The sequence below is a fragment of the Coturnix japonica genome, chromosome 7 (genome assembly GCF_001577835.2).
Source record: "Coturnix japonica isolate 7356 chromosome 7, Coturnix japonica 2.1, whole genome shotgun sequence".
In the NCBI taxonomy this organism is placed as follows: Eukaryota; Metazoa; Chordata; class Aves; order Galliformes; family Phasianidae; genus Coturnix; species Coturnix japonica.
This window is the reverse complement of record NC_029522.1, coordinates 12,181,317-12,206,411: the sequence shown is the minus strand read 5'-3', so window position 1 is coordinate 12,206,411 and position 25,095 is coordinate 12,181,317. Positions and strand designations below refer to the sequence as shown.

Below are 25,095 nucleotides of genomic sequence, written 5' to 3'. Positions count from 1 at the left end.
GCTTTAGCTCTCATTGCTCTACGGTTATTAATTACAAATAAACGACAGCAATGTGCCCTAACCGAGCCTGCTGAGCCCGTAATGGTGGCAAAAGACACTCTTCCTGCTCTAGTTGGGATGGGAAGTCACAGTGCGCCGTGCCGGACCAGCCCTACGCTCCCTGTGGGCTGTAGAACGAGGAGCGCCGGGCGAGGCGGAGCCCAGCACCGCCCGGAGCGGCCGCGGCGCCACGTCAGTGGCGGATCCGCCCCGCCCACCGTCGGCCTGCAGCCGGATCCCCGCGTGGGCCGCCCTTCCGCCCGGCGCCGGGTGGAGGTGCCGCCGTCCCATGTTGCCTCGCTCCCGGCCCGGCCCGGCCCGGCCCGCTCCCTCCTCCTGCTCCCTCCGCTCCTGCCGCCGGTAAGAGCCGCGCCGCTCACGGTGCCACCCAGCAACCCCGGCCCGGCCGCGCCGCCCCGCTACCTGCGGCCTTCCCGGAGGGCGGCCTTCCTGCGGCACGGCCCGTGCTGCTCTGCCGAGAGGGAGAGGCGGCCCTGCAGGTGGGTGCGGCGGCACGAGCTTAAATACGGCGCGAGGGGCAGCTGCTGGGCCGTGCTGCCCACCCCGGTACAGCTGTGCCCGATTAGCTCGGTGGTGCACGGGGAAGGGATGGTTGTGCGGTGTGCCATCAGCAAACTCCGTGTTGATGAGCAGAGCTGGCAGTGCGGCTCAGTACTCGTGTGTATTTAGTGAACCAATTAAAAACTGTGCCCCTTTTCCCACTATTCATACACCACCATTCTTGCAGGACTCATGCCGTGAAGTAGGGCAGCCAGAGCACTGACGAGGGCCCTCAGGAGTGCTGCGCTGTCCCCCATCTCCATCGGATCACTGTCTCAGCGCCTGCCCGCATCAGAACTTGTCAACTTCCCAGAGGCTCCACAATGGAGTTCGTGTTGCCCAAAGGAGATTGTCCTACATGTTTCAGAAGGTCTTTACTTGTGGTTTTAGTGTGTGTAATGGTTCTTGTGTGCACTGATCAGGACTACTATGGTTTACTCGGAGTATCCAAAGAAGCAAGTAGCAGAGAAATAAGACAGGCATTCAAGAAGCTGGCACTGAAGTTACACCCTGATAAAAATCAGGTAAGCTACGTCCTTAGCAGGTCAGCGTTGTTGAGTTAATGGATTTTAATGTTTGAACAGTGACTTAGCTGAAGTGTTTATCTGTTCTTGTGATGTGCCACCTGGTAACGTGGTTTAGCTTAGATTTTCAGCAGAAAAGGTTTATACATAGGAATAGACTAGTGATGTGTGGTTGCGTTGTCATTTGGATCACAGTAAAGTGCTGTAGGAAAAAAGACGAGATCATTTAATTCTCAGTTCAGTTTTTGTACAGTACAAGAAAAACTACATTTGCACCGTATTATCTTGTTGGTAAACTGATACATTTCCGTTTAGCTTAAGGAAACTTACTGTTGCTCTGCTGGTAGGTCTCATCCAGATAGCATCCAACAGCAGCCTGTGTTGAGGCAGCAGTCTCCCAAGTGTCAAGACAAAGCCGAAGTTGTCCTAGTGTATAACGCATTTCTGTTATGACCTCATACCAGAACAAGTCAGTGAATCTGTTGAGTTTGGAAAGACAAAATAACTTCCTTTGGGAGATGCACTGCTGGCACGTTACTTGTTGGAAGAGGCCTCCTGCTGAATGTGCACATTTGCTCCTGCTTCTCCCCCCCAGTGCATTGTGTATCATCTTTTCAAGAGAATAAAACTTGCACAGGATCAAACAAAAGTTGGGAAAGCTAAAAGAAGAGGCATCACTGTGGAGAAGGTTACAGCTCAATACCAGGTAGCTTTGTATTTCAGTTGATGCCTTGGCGATGAGGATGAGGAAAAGAACAGAAGATGCACTGGGCTTTAGGAAAGGAAAACTTCATTGTAGTATTCATAGAGAGCTCTGTGTAGTGGATGCTGTAGTATTTCCAGGTGTTATTTTCTCAGCATTATATGTGCAATGTGGCTCATTATTTGCTTACTAACAATAGCTTTTTCTTAAATAGAATGATCCAAATGCACATGAAAATTTTTTGAAAATAAATAGAGCCTATGAAGTACTTAAAGATGAAGATCTACGGAAGAAGTATGATAAATACGGAGAAAAAGGTCTGGAAGATCAGCAGCAAGGAGGCCGCTATGAAAGCTGGCACTATTACCGCTATGATTTTGGTAAGTTCTGAAGTATGTGTGGGATTTCTTTGAAGTAGTCACAAGTAAATGCGATGTTCAGTTATGTAGCAAACTTTTTACATCCAAACTATCTGATGCATCCCCTCCACATTTCTACTTGCTCTGTTGTTCTCCTATAGCTGTCATTTCCACTGTGTTGAGCCAATATTTTATTTACCACATTAATGGTTCCCCACCAAATGCCAGCTCTGTTACATTCTACTTGCCTAAGCTTCTGCTCCTGCTTCCTACTCTTTTAAAGTGCCTCTTCTTTTTCATTTAAATTCCAATGTTCTTTTCAAAATCCAGTTCTTTTCAAGTTGTCAGGGCAGGAATTGCATTCTCAATTGGATTTTGAGAGGGGACATTTCTGCATTGTCAAGCATGTTTTATATGCAGAAATACAATGAGAGATTAGTAAAGAGATGGTAGAAAATGAAGAAAATAACTCTTTCTCTTTTCTGGCATTCTCAAGTACTTCAAGTAGGAGGCCAGTTGTAATATTGTTCTAGGTAGGAGTGTTTGGCTCTCAAAAAAGCTGCTGTTCTAACTTTCTGCACCTTATTTCACTGCATCCACCTGTTCCATCAGTTTTACAGAGCTGAGATAACCAGAGGCTGAGAGAGGAAGTTAAAGCTTCCAGTTATTACATGTAGGGCTCTCAACTGAGAGCTGAAGCTTTGTGAATTGTCTAACAACCAGTTGATGAAGTTTCTCATACACCTGCTGTATGTAACACCTGAGCTGTCACCTAAAAGCCCACTGCTGATAGGAAGCAGCAGTTCAGCTTTTCTTTGCTCAGTGACTGATCTACTAGAACACCAAATTTTCTGTTCTCATAGTGGTTTCAGTAGCATGAGGACACAGCACTTTGTATGAGAGTAAACAGAGGTGATGCATTGTTAAATAAATACAGCTTAGTCATAAAAACTCTGCCAACTTACTGTTTCAATTTCCTGCCTTGAGAATTTGTCTCTTCATTAAAAAAAAAAATAAAAAAATTAAATAGAAAAATTAAAAAAAAAAAGTTGTTCTTTTAATAGGTATTTATGATGATGATCCTGAAATTATAACATTGGATCGAGGAGAATTTGGTAAGCTTCAAATCAATATCTTCTCTTGACAATCTGACAACCCAAAGTAACAGCTTCTACATTCTGTCCCATATATCTATAGATGTATATTATGTGCCTACAGGTTGTTTTAACGTACCTTTAAAAACTTGCTATGAAAACAATATTGTTGCAGACTGAAAGGCATGTAATTCAAGTGTGTGTGCGCATGTATTTTGTTGCTGTTGTTTCATTAGTGAGAGTAGTTATTTCTTTCCTATTATTGTTCTTGTTACCATCCGCTGGTTATGTTGCATTCTGAGCTATTAGACAGGATTTCTACCTAAAACCATTGCCTTGTGGAGCACTAAAAAGAAGCAAAGCCTTTGTAAGGAAGTGGAAAGTTTGATTGCGTAAAGTTGTTTTAGCAATTTTGCTTTGTTGTTAAGGTAACCAATCTCACAGTAGCAAACATTTCAGCTAAGTTAATCTGTAAAAAGTACATTTATTCTCAATAGAACTCATGTTGAAGTTCAGGGTGGTGATAATCTCCACAGAACAATTTTCATTTGCTTGCCTACAGTAATGGCTGTGCAAGTGAGATGGAATCTGTATCCAAAGGAGTTACTGTAGTTGCTTGTATCTGACATCAGGAAACACTTCATTCAGCTTTCAGGAAAACAATATACATAGTATACCTTTGAGATACGCATACCAGCAGTGTAAATACTACTCAGATACAATTTTCTTCTCTCCATCTAGATGCAGCTGTTAACTCTGGAGAGCTGTGGTTTGTCAACTTTTATTCTCCTCGGTGCTCCCACTGCCATGACTTGGCACCTACGGTGTGTATGACTACACTAAGCTCGCAAAGTGCAGCTCCTCAACTTTGTCATAACTTGGCATAAAACTTAATGAGGTGGAAAACAATTTCAAGATCCAGGGGAAAAAAAAAATGCTCTTTTTCATTATTTCTTTATAGGGAAATAGCCCTTTTTTTCTTCTTCTTTTTTGCTAGTGGAGGGAGTTTGCCAAAGAGATGGATGGAGTGATACGCATTGGAGCTGTCAACTGTGGAGATAACAGAATGCTGTGTCGGATTAAAGGAATTAACAGTTACCCCAGTCTGTATGTTTTCAAAACTGGAATGGTAAGTGATAAAACTTAAGGCATTTTTTAGAAGGATTGAAATCTGCAGGAGTATTTCTTGTTCAATCATATGTTTCTAAATAGCTTTCCATTTATCTAAATTCCTTGTAAGAAATTAATTTTTCTCTTCCTTCATCTTGGTTTGTTTTTGTTCGTCTTGAATCATTTTGCTCTTCAACATTAAACTCCCAATATTTTCTTTAAAAAAAACTGACTTGCTGTGCAGAAGGAAACTTCTGATGTGGGAAGGTGCTCTCATCTGTGGTGCAGCAGCAAAGCAATGAGTCTGAACGCTCAGACACGTTCTGTTTGTATTTTAGCAGTCTCTTAGAACAGTCAATATCTATGATCACATACCTAAAGAAACTTGGAAATGGCTACCACAAATCTTCCTGCACACCAGGAGGAATTGTGCACGCTGGGTTTTGTAACGGTTAAGCAGTGATGCCAAGAGTTGCATGCAAATCACACTTGCATCATTGGGTATGTTTTGACATTGTTAGTATTTGAGAGGTTGAGTGCAGAGATTGCTCGTGTCGGTCCATTTAGCATATGCACAAATTGAATTCTTATGAAATAAAATGTAATCATTGGGAGCTGACATTTCTAAGAAGTAGTTATCCCTTAGGTTGCTTGACTTGAGAAGAAATCACGTTATGAAATTTAAAGAAATCTAAAATCTTCCAGAGAGGGGAGGGAAAAGTGAGTCTGACAGTTGTGTACGTACTGTTAACAAAGACACTGGTATGTGAGTGTATATATAAACTGTACATAAAGTCAGCAAATACAGTTTATAAAATGTTGTTCTTTGTCTTCTGTAGCAACCTGTGAAATACTATGGAGACAGGTCAAAAGAGAGCTTAAAGAACTTTGCCATGCAGTATGTTACAAGCACGGTCACTGAGCTGTGGGCAGGTAATATTCATGTATTTTGCTTGGGGTGCTGCTCTTGAAATTGCTTTTACACTGTATAAGATGGTAGAAGCTAGGCGTAAAACAAAATCCGTCAACTTTGCTGTTACTTCTGAGATTAAAAATAGTGTTTACTGTACTTAATATAAAAGCTTGTTTCCGTTTAAACTGAAAGCAGTCACAAACTGATGCAAATTGTTTTGTTCTTAGGAAATTTTGTAAATGCCATTGAGACCTCATTTGCTTCTGGCCTCGGTTGGTTGATCACCTTCTGTGCTGAACGTGGGGGTAGGTGTATTACACTTGTCAAAAAGGCAAACAAGAAAAACTGTTCTTGTTGACAATGGCACGATCCCTTCTACTTCTTAGACAATCACAGTATTTCGGTGGTGGGTCATTTAAGCTCCATTCCACAGGCATTTTCACAAGAGAAACGTGAATAGAGAGGTTATAGTATTGTGCTCCTGTAATGTCATGTGAGTCATTACAACAGCACTCAAGCACCACCCCTCAGGAAGGAAACAGGCAGAAAAAGAAAAGGCCTCTGGCTTGAGTTTCCAGCTCAAGCTCAAATGACAGACACTGCACACTGACTTGTCATGGTACCTGATAGGAAGAAAGGATGCATCCTCCACCTTAAACTGCCAATACCTAAAAATGAACTGGATGTCATGGACTTTCTTAGGATGAATATTAGATACAGCAGGAGAAAGCTGCCTGGGTTTGCTGATAGTGCTAAGGAAACTTGCTACACCTTTAACAAATAAAGATTTCTCAGTCCTATGAAGAGACCTTTGTTCTGAAAACTAAATAATGAGAGTTGCAGTTTGACTTACATTGGTAAATAGTTTGATTTCAAGTTGTAATCCTTCTGTCATTAAGTATTCAGCTTTGGTCCATTTAAAGTGAGGATGAAAGGTCATCTTAGGAAAGGAAAATTAAACTATTCAAACTAAGTCTAGATGGATCATTTGAGCATATAATAAATATATTATAGTGAGTTGTTATCATTTTAAGCATAGGGATTTTATATTTTCATCTAAATCTCATTCCAAGGCAGTATATAGATATGTTTTTCATTACTTTTATTAAAATTTCTTCTGATATCATTATTTAAGTGTCTCAGTACAGCAAATAAACATTTTAATATAACTTTTAAAACTGGGATTTCTTTGATGGAACAACAGAATGTTATTCATGCTACTTCTAGTTTAGAGTAGACCATCAGTTTTCAATTGCTGGACATTACATCTTTGTCACTGAAATACTTCACAACTAACCAGGAAGCACGTCTTTTTAAGGGGTTAAACTTTGGAATGAAGAAATGGGTAATTCTACACGGGAGTAGTTACAGGGAGTTAATAATCTGAGGTCTTACGTTTGCAAATAAATGACTTTTATTTTGCAGATTGCTTGAGTTACCAAACACGTCTTAAACTTGCTGGCATGTTGGTAAGCAGCGTTTCATTTTGAAAGCATTACCTGCTGTTTAAAAACAGAATTGAAATCCTGAATTTATAGCCAAAACTTTGTGCTTAGTGTTGATTTTCAGAACAGTTACATATCTTGACTTAGTAATTACTGGAAGTATTTTCACATTTCTTGTGGCTCTTTAAAAATGTATTGAGTGATATGTGACAATGTGATCTTCTTCCATCTTCTAAATGTTGTATGTTACACATTTTGTTGGGATTTTCAGTAGTTTTTCTGAACCTGAAATTTAAAAATAATATTCTTGGTTTTTTTTTTTGTGATGTCTTCTTGGGTTTTTTCTTTTTTTTTAATTACAGGAAGGTCTTGCTAATGTAGGCTGGATGGACTGTGGCACTCAGGGTGAGCTTTGTGATAATTTAGATATCTCATCTAGTACTACAGCATACTTTCCACCTGGAGCCACCATAAATAACAAAGAGAAAGGAGGTGTTTTGGTACGAGTTGTTTCTAAAAAAATTCTGTATTTAGATAACATAAGGCAATGGCACACATAAATGATGTCCAGATTGCTTGTATACAACAGAAAGGGTAGTGTGGGGGTTTGTTGTTTTTCTGTTTCTTCGTTTACTTTTTGTCTTCTAAGCTTGTGTATCCTGTGAGTTTGTATCCTGCTTGGTTTCTAAGGCAGTGATGCCTGGAGTAGGTCTGCATCTTGCTGGTGTGCAGCGGGAGTAGAGGAGAGCACGGTGCAAGTAGCACCAGCACCAGCCTGTAGCCCTGCTGAACCACATCTTCTGTGGGAATCCAGGGGGTGGGATGTGCTTTGTGACAGGCCTAGGAGCTAGTCCTGAAGCTGCTCACCAGCTATTCTGGGCAAGGTTTGGAGTTTTCCTACATGCCCGTAGTTTTTCCTCCAGGAAGAATATGCCCCAAGTATCACAAGTGTGAGAAATGCTTTTCTGAACAGAGTGCTGACATATGATGAAAGTACTCCTACGCTGTCTGTCAGTAGGGATTGTGCTGTCAGCTCTATTTTAATACTGTGACCTCCTCCCACCTTCGTAAGGCAGTTTTAACTCCTTTAAGTGATGGGAGACATTCTTCAGCATAAAGTATGGCTTGTTACTTTATTGCTGCTACCATTGTCTGTATGCTTAAAAGGAGGAAATTAAAATTCACAACCTACCTATTTCCAACCTTGTAACCTACACCCGACTTACTGATTCATGTCAATTCCTACATGGTATGTCTTACTGAAACTTACAAACATGTACCATGCACATAGGGAAGGCGGTGAAACTAATTCAAAGCTTTTTAAACTTGATGTTAAAATTTAGTTTGAAATTTGAATTTGAGGACTTCTGGCACCCATCCTGACAAAATTCGGTATCTTGAGATAAATTCTGTGGGGAAACAAGCTAAAAAGCAGTTGTCTGAGAATGTTGTTATGAAATTATATATATGAAAAGAAATAGATCAAATACGGTTATTGAGTGCACTCTTTAGTTGATGGAAAAGAGCAAATCAGAATAATTTTGCTGACACTTTAGTACTAATCACTGATAAATGAGGTTGATGTTAATAGTTCTTTATAATCAGCAGTTCACTTTCCTTCCCAGTTTCTTAACTCCTTGGATGCCAGAGAAATATATCAGGAAGTCATGAAGCATCTGCCTGACTTTGAAATCATCTCTGCAGCATCATTAGAGGTAAATTTAAAACAAAACACCCACATGTACAATATCTGTAACATCGTCACCTGTTATTTCAAAATTTTAGGTTGTCACAGTTGGTATGATAATCTAGTGCTGATGTAGATAAAAATTGGATCTTTTTTCCCCTCTAACCAAATTATTTGACATTTCTTTGTCAACAAATTACTTCTGTAATTCAGCTGAACATAAGCAGTGGGGTGCATGCGTGGATATTTTTATTGAAATATAGATAGACATTAAGAAAATAGAAAACCATGGAAATTGCCATTGGAACTCACAACTTTCTGGTTAAAATCTGCTTCAAAATCAACTACAATTTGATCATGCGTGGCAGGAGGGAGGGGAGGACAGCCAGGCTCTTTTGACACTTGTAGTAGTAGCAGATTGATCCACAATAGAAAATGTAATGGAAACAAGAAGTAGAAAGAGTAATGCGTAGCTACCATGTTTTCAGATTTCTTTGCCTCTTTTCACTTACGATTTATTAGCAAGAAGTTTAGTGGAGGGACTAATTGAAAGAGTTTGAGTGTGGGAAGGGGTCATATAGAGATCAAGTTAATAATTGGCCATCTGTCTTCCTAAAACAAAGAATTCGTAAATTGGTATCAGTTAGGAATAATGTGTTTTTTTTCCCCTCATTTAAGGACCATCTAGCTCACCACAGATGGCTGCTTTTCTTCCAGTTTGGGGAAAATGACAAAGCAAGTGTACAGGAATTTAAGAAACTTAAATTTTTACTAAAAGACGAACATATTCAGGTAAGACTGCTCACTCACCTCCTGCTGGCCTCTGTATTCAGAGAATGAATTGGTCAGTATGCTCCGTTACTCTGGTACCAAAGAGAAATGCTGTTAGTATGATGGATGAGTAGCAATGATTTTAAATTAAAGCAAGCACTGAAGTTTTCCATCCTATCTAAATAATTTAAAAGTAGTTAGGAAAGATTCTATTTTAAATCTTTTCTTTCACAGCAAATGTTGCTGCAGATCTCATTCAGTTAACAACCAAAAGTTAAAGCTCCAGCATGAAATTGATATATGCAAAACTGTATTATTCAAAAACCACCAACATTTTTGTTAAGTCATCTTAACAAAGAGAAACCAAATTCAGCCTTTGTACTAAAGACATGGATTGTGTTACTCTATAAGCTGTGGACTTCAAAAAATGGTTCATAATATGTTAGTCTGTATAAATTTGGATGCCTTAATTAAAATGGCACTCTGTTAAACAGGTTGGCAAGTTTGACTGTCTTTCCTCTCCAACCATCTGCAATAAACTGTATGTGTATCAGCCATGTCTAGCAGTGTTCAAAGGAAAAGGAATTGAAGATTATGAAATTCATCATGGTAAGGGAAACTTTGGCAAGACTGAAGTCATTACGTAATCACTTTAAGATTATGTCATCTTTGGCAAACTGCTATTCATTATTAAGGGGACAGTTCTGTAGTCTTAATATTTGCTATTTGTTCTTGACATTATTGTAAACTTGCATAGACTATTTTTTGTCCCCCCTCTCCCACAGGGAGAAATCGGATACTAAGAAATGTACTTTACCTTTTCTATCTTGTCTGTCAAAGTCACCAATACGCTTGCATAGAACTGACAGACATCTCTGAAGCTGACCCAGACGGCTTATGTTCTGGGTAAGACAGCCGAAGAGTGCTGCAAGCCCTGTAACATTAAAGAAGAGAGAATAAAATCATTTGACCACCTGGAAAAGATGAACCATGTTTGTTAGGGAAGGATGGTCCCATGCATCTCTTACATAAATATATTGGACTACAGTATAGATATTTTTCTGAATTTTGTTTTGCAATTTACAAGGCTGATGGCACATAAAACTTTTGCCAGAAGTCACCTCCATCCAGTATTTCTAACAACATGACATTGAAAGGCCTTTCATGGGGAAAAATGATTTCTTTTCTATGTTGTTCTCTGAAGGAAAGAAGATCTTGTATGACATAGTTGCATTTGCCAAAGAAAGTGTCAACTCTCATGTTATCACACTGGGACCTCAGAATTTTCCTGGTAAAGAAAAGGAACCATGGCTTGTGGATTTCTTTGCACCGGTAAATATTTAATATCAACATTACCCTTTTTTAAAAGTTCTATGCAATTATGTAACAAAATGCTGCTATCAGTATCTCAATGGTGTCCTTCAGCACTATGAGACAGTACTGTAACTTCTCATTCCTTGGCAGCACTGTTTCCTAGATGGCATGGGTAGTTATGTTTAGTGAAGCTTGTTGCCAAAGCAGCATATTATTCTTTTCAAACAGCTGACATTCTCTTGAGAGCCAGCTGCAGGGCAAAGCAATTGTGTTCGTTTGTGTTTTGTTTTCCAGTGGTGTCCTCCTTGCCGAGCTTTGTTACCAGAGCTGAGAAAAGCATCAAAACATCTTTATGGCCAGCTTAAATTTGGAACACTAGACTGTACAGTCCACGAGGGGCTTTGTAACATGGTAAGCTGGAGGAATTTATATTTGATAGGTTTTTATTTTATCTATATATAACACAATACTGTTTTATGTGCTCTTAAAATCTTGCCCCTTTCTCCATGTTTGAATTTGCTTAGTTTTACTTCAGTTAATTTATCTGGAATTACAATTACTCTCCCTGAATTCCAGCAAGTGCTACATTTTAGGAGGCAGACTACCTGCATCAGCACACCTTATCCTTTAAAAGAGCATCTTCTGTTAGAAGCTTTCTATCTATATTAGAAATATGGACATCTAGGAATACTTGAAAGTTCCCCCTTTTTGAAGAGTTTAAAGTCATGTTTAGGTTTATTTACACACTGAATTCTGATTTTGGAAGCACCTGCATTCAGTGTTAGACAGTACAGTTCCTCATTCATATGGTACAAGTGTCTCCACCTGAGGCTAAGGTAGCCTTTAAGTTAAGCCTTAGAAAGCCTCTGGGTTAATTTCTGTTTTGTGGAGGATGGCAATAGAACTACTTGCTGGCTTTCCAATTCAAGACAAACCATGCCATCTGAACACAACTGGCATTTTTTCTATACAGGTTCCAAACTCCACTCCACTTGAAAGATTAAGTGGTTGTATAGCACAAAAAAATCATAGCACAAAGATTAGCATCCGGGAGATATCAATACTTATGGCAGTTAAAGGAAAGTACAGAACACCTAATAATTCCTTGCAATTTCTTACTTTGTTTCGTTAGCATAATATTCGAGCTTATCCAACAACAGTCGTGTTCAATCAGTCAGATGTTCATGAATATGAAGGCCATCACTCTGCTGAGCAGATCTTGGAGTTTATAGAGGTATGTAAGTTATAATCCTTGTTGGGACCATGTTACATTTGCAGCTTATCCACAGACATTTTGCTGGGGGACTAAGATTTATTTTGGTTTTAATTAGACTAGTAAGACTGGGAATGAAAAAGAAACCTTGGGCAAGAAGTGATACAGCAAGTGCCAGTGAGAGACTTGAAACTTTATACATTTACTTCCCTACTCCGTCAAGCTATTTCTTTCAAGTCAGTAGCAAACAAGATACTTTCCAATCAGCAGAACAGTGGTAATGACTTCTACCTCACAAGCTGGATAATCTTGAGTAAAAGAGGAACGTTCTCAGAACTTTTATTACAGTCAGTGTGTGATGACAACTGTTACAGGACAACTTCTAATACACATCCAAATGTACATATCCATAAACTGCCTTTGCTGCAGGATCTTAGAAATCCATCCGTGATCTCCCTAACACCAGAGACATTTGTTGAATTAGTTGAGAGAAGAAAACGAGAGGAAATCTGGATGGTTGATTTCTATGCTCCATGGTGTGGACCTTGTCAGGCTTTAATGCCAGAATGGAAAAAAATGGCCAGGGTAAGTGACATTCAGATGTTGTTCTGCTTTTATGTTCCATTTTGTGGAGGTAATGGCTGCTGTCCTAAATTTGTGAGCTGAAAGATGATGGTGATAACATTGTGAACAAAACAGGAATTCTTACCTAGCAGTTTTACACTGCTGCAGATACAAAGTTTTTTGTTTGTGTTTCAGCACATTAACTCTATAATCCAGTGCTTCCTGTTATGACAGGTATATTTTCAAAGTTGTGAGGAACTTTAACTTTACTTGATACTTAACACCTGGCAGAGATAATAGCTCTGCACTTGCATAAAATAAAATATGAAAAGTAAGTCAGCTAAGAGTTAGTTGCAATAATTCACCACTTTATCCACAATTGTTCTCTATGACCATTAGTCATTTTTAAGATGACCTTGGTGAGAGCTCTGGTTTTGACTGAAGTATCAGAGGAACTCAGTTTTACATATCCCAATTCTTGTCCAGATAGTTTTTTCCAGAGGTTTTGTTTCTTCACTAAAAGTAAATAAATGTTAAATTCAATACTCTTTAAGGGTGATGGCCAGTTAACTGAATTTTACATCCTTCCCATTTACACTGACTGAGTATGGAAGGCTTTTCTCTTGCAAGGTTATTACAGTGTTCACTTATTTGCTAAGGTAGTACCACAGTCACTGACAATCATCCCAGTTTTTTGGACGTGTTTCAGGAACCTGAAGTGGAAACTGAGCAAAATGTGAGAGACCTGAAAGCTGGTCTGTGTCTTTCAGACATTTTAAACTAGCCTGGCCTAGGAGATCTATTCAAGTTCTATGTTCTAGTCAAACATCTATAACTACAAGCCCCACAGGATACACTCTAACTATAGGTTTCCTTGCCCTTGCAAGGTGGTTTGGGCCTTTGCTACAAAGTCAGCATGTCTAAGACACTTATGAGCTGTGAAACTGACAGCACAGCTACAGTGCACTGGGATCTGTCTTAACTGCTGAGACTGAGATATGAAACATGGTAGTCATACCCAATAGCCACACTTGCTTGTTCCTTTTAAGCCAAGCCTTGTAATCTGCCTACTTGCAACTTATACTAAAACATGATGTGCGTGCTAGCAGCATAGCTGGATGGCTGGCTCCCATTAGATACCAGTGAGCTATTTATAGGGGAAAAAAAAAAAAGCCTTGGAGCATCTTGGTTAGTTTTGTTGTCCTGCTCAGTTAATTCAAGTGATTATGCCATCAGTTCTGAGACTGTAGTATTACCAATTAACACATTTGATTGTTTCTTTTCTTTTATTAGATGTTAAATGGATTAATCAGTGTAGGCAGCGTGGATTGTCAAAAATTCTACTCTTTCTGTCACCAAGAAAATGTTCGGGGATATCCTGAAATAAGACTCTTTCCTCAAAAATCAAGCACAGCTCATCAGTATTAGTAAGTACCTCAGCTCAGAAAGTGAATGGTCTCACACTAAAGTCACATGTTCTGATGCAAGGAAAAAATGTTCATTAAATGCTACTATAACAGGCTTCTGTAATACTTCCTTACCAGTCATCGTTGACTTCAAACACATGCCATTTTAATTTGCTGAAATGCAAGTTAAACGGAAACTCAGGAACAGGGTTTTTTCTTTCTTCCTGTTTAGCAATGGCCAGTTTTCCAAGGTAAGTAGCGTGTTAAAGTAGATGATGTAAATCATAGATTCTAAAAATATTAATAGGTTTACTTATTTGCAGCTTCAAAGAACAGCGTGGTATAAATTTGTTCTGACCATCCTTAGCATCACTGCAAGAATTGTCTTTGCACATCATCCCATTCACTGTATAATTCATATGAAAATATAACTCACTAACACCACTAACAACTCTCAGGGAAATGAAATGTAGCCAAAGAGCCCATCCCCTTTGTTTCACAGTACCGTGTGAAGAGCTGGGGATTTCAGGAGGTGAATGCCACAGGTCTGAAATATTAGAAGGCTCACTTATTCTTTTACAAACTGGAAAGCTGATAAAATGCTGGCAGATAACAAACTAATGCTTCTTCACTGTAACACTTAATAGCAGGCTTGGCTTTAGTAGCTTTCATCATGGGATTGCGTACTTTTATTTTCTTCTTCCAGACAAAGTTTCTCCCAAAAGCAGGCTTTTATTTCATATTTGAAAAAAACAAAATTTGCCAAATTCATAATGCTGAGTTACTTTTTTCCTGCAAAAATATTGGTATGTGTCTTTAAATCAAATTAACCTAAAAAAGGTCAGATTTTCACCCGATACCTCTATTCTGACAAATACTTTATGAAGCTGCAAATGGATACTAAACTTTCTCTGGAATTTCAAGCTAAACAGTACCTCGACAGTTCATATAATAAATCTTGGTCTAAGTTCCTCGTTTGCCTTGCTTTTCTACTGTTAACTTGAGGGGAACATATATAAGTAACAATAATTCCATTATAATAAAGAAAGATCAGTTAAAATATGTATATAAAGGCATTCCAATTTAATTCTTATGTTTCTTAATGTCTGCAGTTATAGAACTATCACTAAAAATCATTCAGACAGAGCTAGCAAAGCTCAAGCACTCCACAGCATGTTTCTCAGTCTCTTGACACAGAATTGTCTTCTTTCCTTTCTTTGTTCTACTGCTCCTTAATTCTCTACCTTTGAATAACAATGCCTTTAATTATTCAGAACTGAAAGCAAGGCAAAATGTATTTTAAAGTGTATGCATGCTTTAAGATTCATTATTTTATCACCCACTTAACAGACTTTTTGGTTTTTCAAAACAGACAGCCAAGATGTAACCAGCTTTTTGCTTTCTTCTTACAGTAGCTATAATGGATGGCACAGAGATTCATATTCACTGAGAGGCTGGGCGTTAGGGTAAGTGACAGCATTAAAGTTTGCAACCAGGTTGCATAAGGTTGGTTGTTCATAGAATTTTATATCCAAACTGTACATAAATCAAGAACTAGAAACCACTGTCATGTTTGTAATACTTAAGATTTTAATGTTCCCATATCTTTTAAGTCAAGCTTTTAAAAGCATGGAGAAATATTGCTACTCTGTGCACCCATTTCCCGAACAGCTGATCTTTTGTCTACAACTTCTAAGTGATTCCTTAATAGTACAACATGTGAAGCAGGAATTTCCAAACCACTTTTCTTGCACTTCAGTGGAACCTGCAAATATGTTTGAGGCACCAAATGGATGATGATGACTGACATTCTTCCTTTCTTCAGATATTTACCACAAGCGTCCGTAGACCTGACTCCGCAGAGTTTTACAGAAAAAGTTCTGAATGGGAAGGATCACTGGGTCATTGACTTTTATGCTCCCTGGTGTGGACCTTGCCAAAATTTTGCTCCCGAATTTGAGATCCTTGCAAGGGTAGGCTTTTAACTATATCAGCAGATTGCTATTTTTTTTTCCCCCTACTAACTGTGGTTGTAATAGTCAGCATCACTCGCCACCACACTATTCCTAGGCAGTTATCCAAAAATCACTTACTCCTTTCTAGCTATAGGGGAGAAATCTTTTAATATTTCAGTTTTTAAATAGCTAACCATTGCTGTCTTGGTTCATTATTCGCTGTTGATTTTATTATCTTACAGGTAGGCAGTTATTGCCTTGTACAGAGAAAAAATGAATACAGCATTTTACCCTTGTGATAGCGAGAGAAGACTTATTTCCATTTTTAAGTCAGGCATTCCCTGTTTTCATACTAGTCTGCTGTAATTTCAAATCAAAACCTCACTAACCCTATTTGCATAACAACTGAGATATCAGATACACTGTCATTAGAATTCTGCCCTTTTTAGGTTCCCTTTGTCAGTGGGCACTGGCCCTGATACAAACACATGCATACAGGCCCTCCTTTAGACAAACTTCAGTTCATGACTCGGGGCCCTTTGGAACCGTGGTGTGCTGTGCTCTGAATTCAAGAATGTGTGCTCTGCAGAATGTAGGGCAACTTCTGATACAAGGCTGTGGGACACTGAGAATGAAGCAAGTGACTATGAGTTATTTAAAAGATTTGAGCAACCTCTTCTGCTTATTTTTAGCTGCACTGCTGGCTTATTCAAATTATCTGCTTATAGTCAGCCATGGAAACATGAAGCTTGTTTCTAACAAAAATAATTCTTTTTAGGCCATTAAAGGAAAAGTAAAAGCTGGAAAAGTAGACTGTCAAGCATACGGTCAGACCTGCCAAAGTGCTGATATCAGAGCCTACCCTACTGTTAAGTTTTACCCCTACCAAGGAACAAAGGTAAAGTGTCTCCCTTTGTGTACACTGCTGGGCAGGTACTGGTAGTAGATTTATTTCATTTCCCATTAAAATTGAGACTGTTTCTATGCATATGGAAGCATATGGCATTCTATATTCTATAGCATATGGAAGCAGAGAATTTAGATATTCAAGAAATAAAATTGTAATTGATTTTAGTAATACCCAAAATACAGTAGTGACATCTTACCGAAAAATAATAAGTTGTAAATTAATCAAACAGCAACTAAAGCAGAGACTTAATCAGAACTGGGGTTGAATTGAGCAGGAGACTGAAGTGACAAAACAGTCTGTAAACCACTGTTAGCATTAGCTGCTAAAGCAGGCAGTCTCTCAGAATGAAATGTGGACATTCTCATTGTGACTAAGGAGAAATACACTTTCACTGCAATCATAAGTATTTCATTGACTTGTATTATAGAACATTCATAGAAAATACTGAGTTGATTTCTGTCTTAAGCCTTTAGAAACTACTTCAACTATAAAGAACTAAGACTAATATCTATTAACAGATTAGAAATATTAAATTTTTAAAAACTGAAGTGTTCATACAGTTCTACGAAAATGCCTTTATTCTTGTACGAGCAATTGACTACTATCACATTTCACAAAAATCACAGTCATCTTTAGGTGAATTAACCTGAAAGAGAATCATTCAGTGTATATTCATAGTTTAGCCAACTCAACTGTAAACACATATATACACATACATATGTATATAATATCCACCTCTTACAAAAAAATGCTAGAAATCCTTACTTGCACAGTGCCCTCAAACTCGGTAAGACTATTCTGGGTTCAGAATAATGGCTTCTCAGGTCTCCAAATAGGGACCTACATCATAATCGATGTTTAAGAAATCTATCACAAGTTCCAGATCTGTTAAATGTCATCAACATTAAACACCGAGCTGAATGAATGAGAAAAAATGGCAAATAGCTCTTTCAGATTTCTGTAACCTAAATGACCAAGTTTGTATAGTTCTAAAAACTGCACCTAGGAGTGGTTCTTACTGCAAAAAAGAATCAGCATTGTTGAAATAAAGGTAAAATTTTATCACTGAATCATAAATCAACCTACCAGAGCCACTGTCTGCCTCCTTCCACTCCTCCTGGATTTTATCTAAAAGTAAGGAAATTTCCTATTCAGTGTCATGCAACAATTTTTTCTTTAATTTTCTCTTATTTCATTTTTAAAGAAAAGCGTTCTTGGGGAATATATAGACAGCAGAGACGCAAAAGGCATTGCTGACATCTTGAACGAAAAATTAGAAGCAATTCAAAATAAAGGAAAAAGAAAAAAATCTAGAAATAAGGTAAGGATTCTTATTCTGGTGCCTTATGTAAGATACCTTGCTTTAAAGAATAGACTTTGTTAATATTTGCTCTTTGCCCATGAAGCATTAAACACCCTGTCTTCAGGTAGCACCAGGCACATGTTACTTCCCATCTTGTTTTGGATATAGTTTCCTATTCAGTTTTTCACACCCACAGACACTGCAACAGCAGTATTCTGTGGTATCAGCTTTGTCATAACATAGAATTTATGTTATCCATGGGACAGCTGTACTGAATAAAGATTGAGATGTACTGTATTATTAACCGTAATCCCTAGGCTAGATTTAGGAAGCAGGCACTAAAATTCAGAGGCTGAGTTTAAGACTGGGATTGGCAACTCAGGAGGTACTTATTGACAGTTGTGTGTTATGCTGAAATCTCGGTTGGACAAGTGTTTCTTAAATAGGTACGTTCTTCTTACTGCTGTATCGTTATCATTCTCTGAGATAATAAGTTCTTATCTCAGAATAAGAGAGAGGGGAAAAAAAAAATCAAGTAATGCAAGTTAAAAAATAATCTTGAAGATTTTTGTGCTTCTAATGCAACTTAATTGTCTACTTTCTTGTGACTAGGATGAGCTCTAACTGGTACTGGAGGTGGATAGAACTCAAGATACTCCAAAGCTGTGAATATAGAAGATGCACCATAAGGAAATACAAAGCCAGTTAAACTCATGACAGGAGAAATGAAAAGTAGTTTGAATTCACAGGCACATGTGACTGTCTATATGAATTCTGTTGAACTGCAGGAAGATGAAAGCATTTCAGCTTGGGTGGAGGCAATGACCATTTCTGCAGCTGAGCTGTGCACGTTCCTCTTCTGATGAACCAGCTACCTTCTTCCTACTCAGCCAGAGGAGATGGCAAGAAATGTGGACTCTATTGCTTTTGCCTACCCATTCACTATTTTTCTGTCTTCTCTATGAACGCTCTTAGATGTGGCACTCAGCCTATGGCTGAAAATGCTCTCAAACCACTCTGCAATGCAGAACACAATGAGGGATTGTCTAGTTCAAAGACAGAATTACTCTGCTTTAAGTCTGTGTTATTGCCTGGTACATTGCTAAGAAAAACTAAAATCAGGAAGGGGTAGCAGGACAGGTTCACTCATACACAGCATGCCTGCCCTTAGGCATGTTATGATACTGTGGCACTGGTGGTACCAGAATGAATGGAACTTTGAAGAGCTCTTGTTTGGCATTGAGGTTTGGGGGTGGTTTTTCTTTTAAATAAAAAATTAAAAATCAAGGACTCAACTGTGTTTCCAGACATCAACTCTCAGAATCTGAATGATGCTAGAGAAGTATCTGCTTAAATTATTAGGTCATTACAGTGTTGTCCTTTTAAATATGGATGTATTCTGTGGACATATTTAACTTTTTGGTATTGCCACTTTTCCTTTCTCTGCAAAGATGTTCTGGGGTTTTTTGTTTCAAATCTTTTGGCAAACAGGAAAGCAAGTGCCTTTTTTAAATTTAATAATGAACACTGTACATTAGAATGTCTCCTCATACATCTTAGTGTAAACTCTGTTCTTTAGAGGAGTACTATTTTTCATAGCTTCTGAACTGACAAAAATACTGAAGACAATAGGAGTTACACATGGAAATCCTTTGTTTTTCTCAATAAAATGCTGCTCAGAATGTCAGACTTGTCTCTGCTGTGTGTTCAGAATTACTTCATAATATTCACAGGACAATACTTAGTAAATTTGTAAATACAGTCAGCCACAAGTACTTTATTTTGCACAAAAGGCAGCAAGAGAGACATAAAAGGAAAATGTTCTACTCATCCTGAGAAATTCAAATGCTCCTTATTCAGGGCTACCTGTAGTCCTTGGGGCTTCTGTAATATATTAGCCAGAAAGAGAAGACTGCATTTGTTCTTATTCAAGTTGGCCTTCCCACATCTCCATCAAGCCTCAGGTCACAGTCCAAAAAGGAAAAACTGTGACTTCAATACAAACTACTCCTGATTGAGGTTACACTGAAAACCAAAACACACTGTGTAGGTAAGCACACACCTTCAGTTCTAACTCTGAAGGCAAATCAGCAATACCTCGGCAGTGTTTGCATTACCAGGAAATTGCTGATTACCTTCATAACCTCATCGATAATGATGCTGATGTGGTTAGTTCTCAGGAAAAGGCAAGTTCCTGAGGAGTTAATTAAGCAGCAACAAAAAGCCTCTGTTCCACCACAGCTGGTTTCTCCTGGGAGAGAAGCTGTGGAACACAGGCATAGTAAACACTCAGCATCTCACCAAACACAGACTGCATCAGTTTCACAGATCTACCTAGATGAGATACAAGTAACTCCGTTATCTTCTAACCAAATCTTCTATACTGATGGACATCTCCCTGCTGGGACAACTTCTGACAGGTTCATACAGTAGCAGATAAAACTGAGACTCATCTGGCAAAAGCAGAGATGGCACATAATGCAGGTGTGTTCCTTACATCCTAATTTTTAGTACCAACAAGTTCCCTTCCTAGATCTAATTGCACATTGTTTTTAGCTTTAAGAGAGGAAGTTACTATGTACTAGCAGTACGAAGCAATTATGACAAGCCATTTAAAACACCAGTTCAAAGAAGTTCAACCTTAGCCACTTCTGAGAAAAGTCCATAAATACCTGGAGATATTTCCTGAAGGAAGAGCTGCCTCTTGGAAGAATCAGGACACTGAAACACCGCCACCTGCTGGATAAAATGCTCTGTCTCACACAGCACTGTTGAAAAGCAGCTGCAAAGAGGAAAGGTGGGAGAAGTGCAGGACAGGTTATTTGCACATTTTATAAACGCTGACCTCGAGAGCTGCCGACAGATCCTGCTTCATCAGAACAGTCAAACTACAAGGCAGAGATTTCAGGCACACTTATGCTGCACCCGAAGCTAGAAACCTCCAGCAGAGCAATCGTTGCAAAGCAAGCACAGGCCTTGGCCTGTGACCAGGAAAGAAGGATGCTGTAAGAAACATGACCACTACATCACCCACGTATATTTTAGTCACTTTATTTGTATTTTTATCTATATACATTACATTTCGATTCCCCAAGTAATCAAGGTAGTTACTCTCAAATAGCTTAGTACATCAATTTTATAAAATACAGTTGAACCAACGTAGATTAGAAATACATACATTATAATACAATAAGTGCTTAGAATAATGAGTAGTCCAGCCTCCTACCAGTGAGTGATTAATTTGGTTTTGGTCATTCTCACAGGAGACAGACCGCTCATTCCACAGGTAACTCCACCTGAGCCCAGTGGAGCCCCTTAACCAGCAAGAGTCCCTCATGGGTCCCTCTCTGGGGACAGAACGTAGCCCTGGGTCACCACAAGACGTTCTGCTGCTTGGAATCATCATGTAGACGAGTCATCACTTCTGACTGGGATAACATTTAGATGTCTGTCACAAGGCCTCAGATCAAAACAGAAGAGCCAGCCTAACTCTGAAAAGATGCAGTCTTTGCACTTACAAGTGGATTTTGTTTGCACACACATACTAAACCTGTGTTAACAAGAAATAAAACACGCTCATTTAACAACCAGACTGTTCCCTTAGGACATCCTTGCATATTCTGCAAGTACACAGGTTTCTCAAAACTGTTTTCTTAGAAATCCAGCTTTGTAGAAAGTGAAATGCAAGGACAATTTGTTTTCTGAAAAGGGAACATCTTGGGAGATCTGTCCACCTTCTGGGATTTGAACTAGAAACGCTTGCCACTTCAGGCTATGTGGCACCCGAAGATGCCTCAATTCCAGTTAACACTATGGTTTTACCTATAACTAGATCCAAAGTCTAACCACTGATTCCAGACCAAGACCATTCTTACAAGCCTCCCCAACTGCTATGACTTTAGCCCGAAAAGGCTGCAATTCCCACATCCAGGCTCTGCACTAACTGGCTGCAAATAGCTGGCCAGAACGGAAAGTTCTCTTATTTTGTACACTGCCAATGGCCTCACACGATCACGTACAGGGGAATAGTAGCTACAATCAGATGACCCGGTTGTTTTTACAGCCAGCTGCAAGCAATTCTGGAAGACAAGCAGCACAGAACAGCTGCATATCACTCTGGAGTAAGGGTTACTGGTGACAAAACAGAGATAGTACATCAGCTTAGTGCAGATGTCATGACACTGCCCTAACTCATGGTCCACCAGCCACTGCGCATACTGATTAAGGTTGAGTCACCTTAGATTGCAGGCAAGACAAATTTTTCCACGTAAACTTAAGAAGAGGAAGAAAAAAAAATAAAAAACAAACACATGTAAACTGTAATGGAGACCAAAAAGGATTCAGACTACATACACTCTTTCTTCCACATCAATAGACAGACACTCAAAGCCACAGAACTGATTAGCACTGAGCTGATAAGTAGGTTGCTTCCTCATTACGCACAAGGGCGTACAACACAAAACTAACCAGCTCAGAAGCACACATCAACATAGGAATCACAATGTGTTCCAGAGGTAATCTTCACCTAAAGCACTGTACTGAACTAGAGAGACTGTGCTAGAGAAATCAAGCACTACTGTGTCACCTTCCCACAGCACACATCAGTGCAGCTTTCTGCACTACATCCCCAGAACCTGATTATACTGGACAAAGGAAGTGAGAATACTTTCATTTCTGCTGCTTCAAGGTCAGTACCTTCATTCATCATTCAGAAATGCTTTGCAATGTGGTTCAGGGAGGCAGGGAAGGCACTCAGTATAAATGACTGTTGCCTCCTAGTAGCTCGGATCTCAACTCCACTGGTTGCTTTCAGATCCAACAGCTCAGTTCTCAGCCATTTTCTTTCCAGTGCTGCCCAGATGTCACTCCTGAACAGAACCACTATCATCTGCTACAGAACACTAAACATAGGAGGAAGAGTGAACAAAATATATGCTTTGACTCAGTTATAGAGAAGATGGCCTTAGCAGGCAACTAACTGGTCAGAATGAGTATAATTCATTAAGAGCTACACTGTCTCAGACTCCATGTTTGAAATCAGTCCTTCCAGAGAGTGGAAGCCCAAGGACACTATTCTTGCCTCTCAAACTCACATAAAAAAATAAATTCTTATTTACTGGCCTATATTATTCTGAAGCTAAAAAGTAAACTTTCCACCTACAAAAACAGGTAAAAAAATAATAAAAACGGAAAAAACTGCTTACTGTCATCATGCAGAGATTCTCAGGTCTCTGCACATCTGAACCACCATACAAAATACTTCTTAGTTCAGGTTTTTCATTTTATAGAAGACTACATTCATCATCTCAGTGGTGCAAAAAAAAAAACCAAACCAAAACCATCTAATACTGCTGAAGAGAGGTTTTACATAGGAATGGCACAGTTAAATGAGATCAGGATACTTATTCTCATCAACACGTCACAAATACAAGAAAAGCATTCTCCTGGCAAAATTCCACCATGAGGTAAATGCATTGTTTCACTGTTTGAAAGGCTTTGGAAACTGAAATGGATGTGAAGTGATCTGCCAGGAACAATGGTTTCATTAAGGAGAAAGTTGTCAATGTAAGGTAGCATGCATCTCATCTAGCAATTTGGTGCCTTCTGCTAAGGGAACAGCTAACCAGCTTCAGAATTCTAACTGAGCTTCCTTGCATTAAGGGGTATGGTTTTAGTTACCTATTTCCAAGTAGCTGGACAACACTTGAATTCTTGTTTAGGATTGAAGGGATACATATTGAGGTTTGCAATATGCTGATCACTGACAGCCCACTTGTATGGGATTCTGCTAACAATCAAACTGTAACAGAGACAGATGTGTACAGCAGTACTGCAACTTACAAACTGTAGTGATTTAGAGAGTTATGGCATCACAGCTGTGGAGCTACCTTTAAAAAAAAAAAAAAAAAAGTATGCACGTAAGTTATTCTTGGGTCCTAAACAGGTCAACTACAGATCACCGCAACCACGGCATAACTTCAGAATTAACTTGATTCTTCCTTCACCCACCCACATAGAGCAGGAGTGCTTATTTCATATTTGCAATACCACACATCCACTACAGAACATGAGCTACCCATACTCAACACCAGTCAAGGAGTGCAAGACTTAGATCACATACTTCTGTACCACCATGAAAGAGATAGCATTGGTTTCAGCGCTCATACATGGAGATACCACCACCTTCCCTACTGACAGAGGGAAAGTCTCTTGTCAGTGCTCTTCAGTGGTACCTTACGGCTTAAATCCTTGACGAGACTGGCCCAACTCATACCCTTCAAGAGAGGATTAAAGTGCAACAAGCAAATTTCACACCTTATAACAAGACGCATGTGGTCAGCGCAGATGTGGAATCCTCTTGCTTACTGCTGGGCAGACCATAGAAAGATGGTGACCTGTAACACCACCATCATCTTGTGCTTTGCCAATATGGGCTTTAGTTTAGCAATTCAGGCCGAGCCCTGTCCAATGGTCTGGCACCATCAGGAAATACTTGTCCATAGCTTCACAAAACCTGGTCCTGTACAGTTCCGGTGAGACCACAGTTGGCATCTTACCTAACATGCAAAAGTCAAAGGCAGTTAGAAACGGGCTAAAATGTACACTGCAGTACAAACAGCTTTCACATGAAGTTACAGCACCACGTGGCAATATGGATGAATGCACACTGTGCATGGAATCAACAAGTATGGTTAGATTCTTTCACTTTTTAAACATTCGGGAAACAAATGAGATTAAGGTCTGGATTAGATGATGATGAATTGAGAGACGTGGAGCTGGAGGAGCTATCTAGGCTTTTTATGCTAGCCCTGACTGTTTTTCCTTCCCTTCTGTTTACATGTCTTTACAGGTTTTTTCCACCACCTATGCAAATTCCTCCGAAGAAGAACATCACTGTATGGATATGTTCTTATCTTCTCCAGACATCCAACAGTGAGATTGTGAATGTTTCCCTCCCCTTCTTGAACAACTTTCCTATTAACATATGACCAATAGCTGGAATTCCTGCATGAAAGACACTTCTCTCATTTCTGCATAGGAAACTCAACAGCTCCTCAAATTCTGGGTAGCAGCAGTCAATCATTTGGTAAGGACCCCCCCTCCAAAATAAAACCCCAGAGTAAATCTGATTTTCTGGACTCAGACAATCTCTTCTGAAACCAGGCAGAAAGGGCTTCTGCTAGTATTTCTATCTATCTGTTTTTGTGAGCAGTGGATAACCAT

At 39.2% G+C, this 25,095-nt stretch overlaps 3 protein-coding genes across 14 annotated transcripts in view; 1 reads left to right on the top strand and 2 right to left on the bottom strand.

Annotated features, from left to right (window-relative positions):
• The window catches only part of PDE1A (phosphodiesterase 1A), a 191,838-nt gene extending 191,337 nt beyond the window's left edge, over nt 1–501 (bottom strand). The window contains exon 1 of the mRNA XM_015868294.2: nt 463–501. The gene's annotated coding sequence lies outside the window, so the exon portion shown is untranslated. The remainder of the gene's footprint in view (nt 1–462) is intronic.
• On the top strand, nt 256–19,558 carry DNAJC10 (DnaJ heat shock protein family (Hsp40) member C10). Of its 2 annotated transcripts, none has more exons than XM_015868288.2 (23): nt 256–399; nt 788–1,124; nt 2,042–2,207; nt 3,251–3,301; nt 4,022–4,104; nt 4,278–4,409; nt 5,230–5,323; nt 5,531–5,608; nt 6,729–6,772; nt 7,111–7,248; nt 8,374–8,463; nt 9,114–9,227; nt 9,701–9,815; nt 10,411–10,538; nt 10,815–10,931; nt 11,653–11,754; nt 12,163–12,318; nt 13,591–13,724; nt 15,116–15,169; nt 15,529–15,676; nt 16,437–16,556; nt 17,773–17,889; nt 18,484–19,558. In XM_015868288.2, the coding sequence occupies exons 2-23, from the start codon at nt 924–926 to the stop codon at nt 18,493–18,495; spliced, it is 2,394 nt and encodes a 797-aa protein (XP_015723774.1). In that variant the 5' UTR covers nt 256–399; nt 788–923; the 3' UTR covers nt 18,496–19,558. The 2 variants fall into 2 exon arrangements, with proteins under 2 accessions (XP_015723774.1, XP_015723775.1); XM_015868289.2 differs by lacking the exon at nt 256–399 and adding an exon at nt 436–539.
• The window catches only part of PIKFYVE (phosphoinositide kinase, FYVE-type zinc finger containing), a 69,806-nt gene continuing 53,083 nt past the window's right edge, over nt 8,373–25,095 (bottom strand). For 8 of the 11 annotated variants that reach the window (XM_032445998.1, XM_032445997.1, XM_032445996.1 and 5 more), the window contains one exon: nt 20,907–24,428. In XM_032445998.1, coding sequence (XP_032301889.1) covers nt 24,313–24,428 — 116 coding nt within the window. In that variant the 3' untranslated portion in view covers nt 20,907–24,312. Of the gene's footprint in view, nt 9,299–10,023; nt 10,141–17,654; nt 17,697–20,543; nt 20,654–20,906; nt 24,429–25,095 lie in introns of those variants that run through there. The other 3 variants (XR_004308052.1, XR_004308053.1, XR_004308054.1) reach the window with 3 other exon arrangements.